Source organism: Theropithecus gelada, chromosome 3 (genome assembly GCF_003255815.1).
Source record: "Theropithecus gelada isolate Dixy chromosome 3, Tgel_1.0, whole genome shotgun sequence".
In the NCBI taxonomy this organism is placed as follows: Eukaryota; Metazoa; Chordata; class Mammalia; order Primates; family Cercopithecidae; genus Theropithecus; species Theropithecus gelada.
The window spans coordinates 18,250,930-18,259,153 of NC_037670.1; the positions used below are offsets into that span (position 1 = coordinate 18,250,930).

The 8,224-nt window shown below is 59.4% G+C and overlaps 1 protein-coding gene across 7 annotated transcripts in view; it reads left to right on the forward strand.

The window, feature by feature from the left end:
• The first annotated feature begins 1,585 nt into the window (after positions 1–1,585).
• Positions 1,586–8,224, forward strand: part of SUMO3 (small ubiquitin-like modifier 3) — an 18,622-nt gene continuing 11,983 nt past the window's right edge. For 4 of the 7 annotated variants that reach the window (XM_025378717.1, XM_025378723.1, XM_025378719.1 and 1 more), the window contains exons 1-2: positions 1,590–1,778; positions 6,160–6,288. In XM_025378717.1, the coding sequence (XP_025234502.1) occupies positions 1,758–1,778; positions 6,160–6,288 (150 nt within the window). In that variant the 5' untranslated portion in view covers positions 1,590–1,757. Of the gene's footprint in view, positions 1,779–6,159; positions 6,401–8,224 lie in introns of all 7 variants that reach the window. The other 3 variants (XM_025378718.1, XM_025378721.1, XM_025378722.1) reach the window with 3 other exon arrangements.

The window sequence follows — 8,224 nt, forward strand, 5'->3', positions numbered from 1 at the left end:
TTTCCGTTACCCATGACTGTAGTCATGCATCACTTCGTGATACAGCACCTGGCTTAATTTCTAGTGGTAACACATTTGGGTTCTGTGTCTCATGATTTCTAAGCTGCGTGTTTCTCACTTCTACAACACTGAAGCGGGCTGCCCTCATCCACAGCCTGCAGTTAGTGTGCCTGTGCAACCAACGGTCCTGCTGTTTTATGATTAACGGTGTCTTGGAGTTGATAACTCTCTGAACCCTCCCTGCCCTAGGGCACTTCCCCGCCAGCAATCTGAGGGCTCTGAGGGCTCTGAGGCCCTGCGCCCCCGGGGAAGGGGCTGGTTGTGGAGCCCCCTCCCAGGACAGTCTGAGCTGGCCACCCACCTCCACATCTTCTGCTGAGGCCCCAGGCTCCAGGTTCCCGAAGGAAGGGACCACACCATATGACCTGCCTGGAACCCAGGCTGACTCTCTGACCCTCTCCCTGAGAGACTTCAGCAGCCTTCCCGCTCCTAAGTGGGGGCTCTAGCCAAGAAAGTGAATTTTTGAGTCGAAGACGGTTTGTGAAGTTATGGTCCATGAAGACTTGTCTCCATGGCTTTGTGACGTTGCTCAGTTGGCTGGGCCTTACCCAGGCAGGAGAGAAACGGCTCAGACCCTTAGGTTCAAATCCAAGCCCTGCCATTTCCCAGCTGAGCCTGTTAGGTGCGGCCTCCCCCACCTTCTGCCGGGCTCACCTTCAGGTGAGACCCCCGCCACACCCCGGCTGGCACCACCCTGGCACTCCTGAGGGACGCAGGGGTGTCCGCCCTCATGTCTGTTCCATCCGAGGCCCTGGGATCACAGACAGGGAGGCCGAGGCTGGCCGGGCATCCCAGGAATGGCGCCCGCAAGTCTCAGGAGGCCGTCCGGCCGGCCCAGCGCTCCAGCGCGTTTCCCGCGTCCACGCGGTCCCCGTTCCGCCGGCACTGGCGGCGTCCAGCCTGGGTTTGCCCACGCTCGGCGACGGGCTGCCTGGCCCAGCTCGACGCCGCTCACCAGTGCTGACCTGGGGGTGGTGTCACCTCCCAGTGCCTCAGTTTCTTCACAGGAAAAACGGGTCTTCTTGAGGACGGGTGTGGAGGGCCCGGGGCAGCCCCGTAGGAGCGTTGGCCGAAGGAGCCCGGCCTGCGGCTGACAGGAACCCTCGGCTGCAGGGAAGCGCATGGCGCCCCCAACCGTCTAGGTGCTGGCCCGATTCGCGCGGCCTCCGCGGACGGGACCCCGCGGGCCGCCTCCTCCGCTCTGTCCGCGGCTCCCGAGAGGGAACATCACCCCCAGAGGCTTCCCTCCTCCGCCCCAGGTCCCCGCGCCCCCGGCCTCACTTCCTGGCGCCCCAGGAACGCGGCCCGCAGGAAAGGACTCGGGGCCCGGGCCGGACCCGGGCGGGGAGGCGGCAGGGGTCCCCAGGGCCCGGAGTCCCCGTACGCGCTCCTAGCCCGCCCACCACAGCGCCCCAGGGCGTCCGCACCCGCCAGGGTCGCGCGGGACCCGCCCCGTGACGCATCTCCAACCGCCCGGAGCCGCGGCCCGGCCAGCGCGCGCCCGACGCCCCGGGGAGCGCGCCTCGTGCACGCGCGCAGCCACGTGACCCCGTGCCGGCCAACGGGTGCGCCGGGATTTGGGGGATAAAGCGCGGCCCCGCGCACAGTTGCGGCGGGAGAGCGGCGGGGCCGAGAGCGTGACTCGCCTGCTCCGCGCTGTTTCCCCCGCGCCGCCTGCCCGCGCCGCCCGCGCAGCCATGTCCGAGGAGAAGCCCAAGGTAAGCGCGGCGCCCCCGCCCGCACGCGCGGCCATCGCGGGCGTCCCGGGCGCCTCCGCCGCCGCGCGCCACTCTCGCGGCCATAGAAGACCGTGGCTTCCACTGGGACCCGCGCCCAGGCCTGCGGCGCCGCCCGCGCTCCCGCCCCTCCCCCGCTCCCGTCCGGCCGCGCCGCTCCCCTCCCCCGCCCGGCGGCACTCGGCGGCGCGCCCCGCCTCCAGCCCGGCTCCGCCCCCAGTCCGACTCCACCCCCAGTCTGACTCCGCCCCAGCCCGACACCGCCCCCAGCCCGACTCCGCCCCGTGCCCCTACTCCGCCTCTCTTTGCCCCCTATAGCGCCCCGCCCCCCCGTCCCCTGTAGCGCCCTGCCCCTAAGTGGGTCCGCCCAAGATGGGCCCCTCCCCGAAGCGCGCTGTGCCGCGAGCTCCGTCCCCGCCGGGCCTGGCCACGCCCCAGCTCCACGCCCATCTCCTCCCTAGCTGGGAAGGCGCGCGCCTAGCGCCTCCCAGACCGCCGGGTGTCGGGCCCTGCGCTGCTCCTGCCGAGCGCAGCACCCTCGGATCCCGCCCCGGCAGTGTCCCCGAGGCGTCTTTGCGTGATCCTCTCCTGAGTCATTGCTGGGCGGGGTCGCCTTCTCCCCCGGCATCGCCCTGCGTGCGGGGTCCTGTGTCAAGTGCACGGAGTCGGCTCAGGAATAAGCGTCTGGGGTTACCCCCGAGGGGCGCGCTCTGAGGGGCCTAGCCCCTGTGAGCAGCGCTGCCGTCCTTCCAGGGCGCCCATCGCGCCCCCGGTATTCACCCACTTCTCCACACCGCGTCCTGGCCGTCGCGTCCCCCAGTGTGCGCCCACCCCTCTCCTTCCTGTCTCCCCGGTCGTGCCCCCAGTGTGCACCCACCGCCTCTCCATCGCGTCCCCCGGTGTGCGCCTACCCCTCCCCATCGCATATCCCGGTGTGCGCCTACCCCTCCCCATCGCGTCCCCCGGTATGCGCCTACCCCTCCCCATCGCGTACCCCGTTGTGCGCCCACCCCCCCATCACACCGCCCATGGTGTGTGCCCACTCATCCCCATCATGCCCCAAGGTGTGCGCCCTCGCCTCCCCATCAGTCTCCCGGTGTGCATCCACCCCTTCCCATCATGCCCCCCGGTGTGCACCCACTCCTCCCCATCGCGTCCTTGGTGTGCGCCCACCCCTCCCTATTGCGTCGCCCTCCCCATCACACCCCCAGTGTGTGCCCACCCCTCCCCGTCGCGTCCCCCGGTGTGCGCCCACCCCTCTCCATCACACCCCCAGTGTGCGCCCACCCCTCCCCATCACCCCCAACGATGTGCGCCCACCCCTCCCCATCACACCCCCTATGGTGTGTGCCCACCTCTCCTCATCACGCCCCTTATGGTGTGTGCCCACCTCTCCCCATTGCGCCTCCCTTGCCATGCGCACCCACCCCTCCTTATCCAGCCTTGGATGTGCTTTAGTTTCCCCCATTGCCACACTGGGGTGTGCATCCTTCCAGTCTCAGTCCTGGGGTATGCACCCTTTATTCAGGTGCACTGGCCACTCCTTCTTGGGAGGGTTCTTAGTCGCGGTCTCCAGTGTTCATAAAAAGAGAACCTTTCGGAAGCCCTTGGTGTGCACTCTTGGCCTCTGTGTTACATCCTAGTGGAAGATGACTAGAGCTGAAGGCTCTGTAAGGATGCTGTCTCTGATACTGGCCTGGTCCTGGAGGTGACCACCCTCCCTTTACAGATGAGGGTGGAGGCTCAGTGCCAGACACTGGCGGAAACTGGGATGGAACCGTCCGGAACCATGGTTGCGGCCTCTGGAAGTCTGCACTCTGCTTGCTGTGGTCAGACTCCAAGGAAACCTCCCCTATCCAGATGGCATTTGGAGTGACCTTTGCTTTTTACATTTTGACTCCAGTGAAGTCAAAGTTCTCCCACTCAGGGGTTGTTTGAATATTTAAATACTTGTTAAAACTAGGCCAAATATAAATGTCCTTTCTTTATGTTTTCGTAGGTGGCTTCCTCTTAATGAAGAGTACATGTAATAAAATATGTATGATACTCATTTTCTCAGCAGTGTTTACACTTAGCTCTGCCATGTGGTCAACCTCAGGCTCCAATTCCGTTGAAAACACTTGTTGAATTCCAGAATGATTGAGTGGCTGCCACCTCACAGGCCCTGCTCCTGGTGGGTCCCCTCTGAGCCCATGTGGGAGCAGCTCTACCCTCTGGGGCTCTGAGGAAGGGGAAGAAGTGGACTCTGGGGCCCAGTGGTGCTGGAAAGAAGAGCTTTTGGGTCAGGCAGGAGAATGTTCTGACTTCCCTGGATAGCTGAGGCGGAGGATTGACTAGCAAACTGAGGCCCATGTTTTTAGGGCTTCATTTTTTTTTTTTTTTTTATTTTATTTTATTTTTTTTTTTTTGAGACGGAGTCTCGCTCTGCCGCCCAGGCTGGAGTGCAGTGGCCGGATCTCAGCTCACTGCAAGCTCCGCCTCCCGGGTTCATGCCATTCTCCTGCCTCAGCCTCCCGAGTAGCTGGGACTACAGGCGCCCGCCACCTCGCCCGGCTAGTTTTTTGTATTTTTTAGTAGAGACGGGGTTTCACCGTGTCAGCCAGGATGGTCTCGATCTCCTGACCTCGTGATCCGCCCGTCTCGGCCTCCCAAAGTGCTGGGATTACAGGCTTGAGCCACCGCGCCCGGCCAGGGCTTCATTTTTTAACTCACGAGTTCACTTGCTTATTAGGAATTTACCAGGGGTCTGGGACAGACCGACATTGCTGGTGTCTGTTTGGAGCAGAGGCACTGTGGCCGGCCCTGCCCTGCCCCAGCCTCTCCCGGGGCTGCAGCCATTACCCTGTGGGGACACGTGTGGGCCCTGCATCTGTGCCTTTGAACACACTCATATCTTCCTTCCCTAAAGAAGCCAGTGCATCCTCATGCTTGGGGAAGTGAAGGGGGCTCATGCAGGGGTCCCCACTTCCATCCCGCCTGGAACTGTTTGCATGCTCTTCCTTCCTAGGCCAGTTTTCCCTGCGCTGGAGGCCACATTCGGGATGGGGGGATGGGGGTGTGCCAGCTCACCACTCAGGCTGCTGCCAAGCCACCGGCGTCCCGGGAGTGGGCAAGGGTGTCTGACCCAAGACTGGAGTTGGGGAGTGAGTGCCGGCCCAGGACACGCACCTTCAGGTTCGCAGCTGGAGCCCCTCACTGCCAGGGCCCCTTGCCGGCCACTCTAGCTCCCTTGACAGAGCACCATACCTCCCCAGGGTCTCCAGGAAGCAAGCATGGGGGCAGTCCCCGGGTTCACCCTCAGGCGAGCCTTCTACATCCCACTCCCTGTATTTAGGCATCGCTGGGACAGTTGTCCCTCTCCCAGCCAGGGAAGGTAAGGAGAAGTGGAGAGAAAAGGCGTGTAACATACAGTGCTCCCTGCAGGCAGCAGCTCAGCATGGGGGGAAAGGGTACCAGGATGCTCCAGACTTGACTTTCAGAGTGAGCCGGAGGGCCCTGCCTCACTGCTTCACTCACAAATGACTTTATCCCAGCAGTGCAGGCCGGCCACAACTCCAAATGCATTTTCAGGCAATAAGACACCCCAGTTGTGCCATTGTTGAGTAGCTTCAGGCATGGCATGAATTAAAAAATAAGAAGTCCCACCTACTGCCGCTCAGATGGGACAGTTTGAAACTAGAAAGTACTCGGAAGTGGCTTCCCTCACATTTGCTGATGTCAGGGCAGCGAGAAGGAGGCTGGCTGCCTGCTGTGGGAAGTGGCCGTCCTCAGTTGGATTCCAGAAGTCACCACTTGAATGTCCCACAGGGTTTCTCTGAGTCACAAATGTTTTCTTCTGATTTTGGTTTCTTTCACTAATGCTATATAGCTGTGTGAGTTTTGGATATGTGTTTTTACTGATTTCATAAGAATTTTTTTAAAAAAGAGATGGGGTCTTGCTATGTTGCCCAGGCTGATCTCAAACTCCTGGGCTCAAGCCATCCTTCCATGTCAGCTTCCCAAAGTGCTGGGATAACAGGTGTGAGCCACCGTGCCCAGCCTACAAGAATAACTTTAAAATAAAGATGGATTTTCTCTGATTTTTCCCTAGACTTACTAAACAGGGTTTTTTCTTTGAATTAACAATGTCAGAGGACCGTAGACTTGCATTGTTTTACACATGGATGCTTAACAAGTGGAAGTTAAAAATAAATTCTGTGTAAAAATAAAACCATCACGAGTGACTCTGAATTGCTGGAGAATTTTAAGAATTAGGTTGATTTTAATGACTTTAGAAAGCCAACAATTACCTAAAGACTTGCCCTTTCAAGTCGTGGTAATTTTGAGATACAGTTTTGAGGCCAGTCTCCGGTATCTTCTGCAGGAGGGCGTGAAGACAGAGAACGACCACATCAACCTGAAGGTGGCCGGGCAGGACGGCTCCGTGGTGCAATTCAAGATCAAGAGGCACACGCCACTGAGCAAGCTGATGAAGGCCTACTGCGAGAGGCAGGTGCGGCGCCTCGCTCCCCCACGGGGCTTCCCCGTGTGCGCGCTGGTCCTGTGTGCGCCAGGCATCCCCAGAGCACGAGTGTCAGGGCTGGACCCAGATGTAGCCACTCGAGGTGCCCTCTTCATGGATGGGCAGGCGGGGGCTTGTGCTGTAAACCTGGCCTAGGCTGGGCTTGCTGACTGTGTCCCCCACGGCCTTTTATGAGGTGGAGGGACCTAGAGGCTCAGAGAAATGTGGTGGGTTTTTCTTCCTGATAAGGCGGCTGCCCAGGGTGCTGTGTTCTCCATGGGGTACTAACATCTGTGAAGTCTGTGACGCTGAAGGCTCCGGGGGGCCCTGCTCAGATCTGGCCATTTTGGGGCTGCAGGTGGCGTGTGCCCCATGCTGCTGTCACCCCGTCCTCACGTATGAGCTGGCGTGGCCCTGCAGAAACACTGCCCTCATCTGCAGTGTGGTTTTCCATTTTGTTAGGAAGGGCAAGAAAGCTCGTGATTCATTCCCCTGCTTCCTCAGTTTCAGGATAGTGAGCTGCCTCACTGGCAGTGCCCAGCTGGGTGGATGCCTTCCGGCTGCTATGTGTGACTTGGTGTGTGTGTGTGTGTCTGTTGTTCTTGGTAATGCTGTGGAGGACTCACCCTGGGCCAGGGGGTCCCTCTCTAGGCCACTGCTGTGGGCTTTGCCCGCCAGCTGCTGTCTGGCGTGTCGGGGGCCCGGCCCTGCAGCCAGGTGCCCTTCCCCAGGGAGCCCTGCTTGCCTGAGTGGGACCTAGAGGCTGCTTTTCTTCAGCTGCTCTGAAAATACAGCAACTCGTTGCCCTTTTACTCTTTTGCCTGTGGATTTTCAGTTACATTTCCTCCTCTTTCCCTCCCACTTTGGATACCCTGCTCATAGGGGCAGTCACTGGTGACCACCTTGCACTCTTTATTGACAGGCAGACCCTCTGACTTCCTTTCTTCGTGTTTGCTGATGGCAGATCTTATTTTCACCTGCGAAAGGTGAGACTGAGCTTCCAGACACGCAGGCTCTGGTCTTCCCAGCAGAGTGAGTGGCCTGGCGCCATGCAGGCCCCATGATCCAGCCTCTGCCTGGTGCTGGACCCTGGCCCTTGTCGGAGTTTGTGCTGCCTGGGCTGGTGGCCACATTCTCCTCTGCACTGCGGGATGGCAGGCGTGTGGGGCTGTGTACATGTGGTGGGGGCTCTGCCCTTCCCCCTGCTCTTCTGGGGCTCCCCTCCTGCCCCACCTGCACTGTTGCTTGTGAGGCTGGCTGCTCAGCTGTGGTCCAGGGCCTCCTGTTCAAATCCTAGAGGTTCTCTCTTGGTGTTTCCCGGATTAGTCCTCCTCCCTTTTGTGTTTTGTGGTGGAGCACGTCCTCCAGGGTCTTCTCAGAACAGGCACAGAAAGGTAGTGTCTTTGAGACACTGCATGGCCGAATGTGACTTTTGCTTTTATAAGCCTTCACACTTCAGTATGTGGCTGCACGCAGTATTCTTGGTTGAAACTCTTTTTTTTTTTTTCTTTCAGAGATCAGCCATGAGAATAGCTCCCAATGTTGAAAGTGAAAAGTTTACCAGGCATGGTAGTTTATGCCTGTAATCCCAGCACTTTGGGAGGCTGATGTGGGAGGATCATCTGAGGTCAGGAGTTCAAGACCAGCCTGGGCAACACAGGGAGACCCTGTCTCTACGAAACATTAAAAGAATTAGCCAGGTGTGGTGGTGCAAGCCTGTAGTCCCAGCTACTCAGGAGGCTGAGGTGGGAGGATTGTTTGAGCCCAGGAGGTGGAGGCTGCAGGGAGCTGAGGTCATATCACTGCTGCAGCCTGGGTGACAGAGCAAGACCCTGTCTCAAAGGAAAAAAAAAAAAAGTGAGAAGTTCAGTGGATTCTTTTTTTTTTTTTTTTTTTTTTTTTTTTTTTTTTTTTTTGTGCGTTTTTT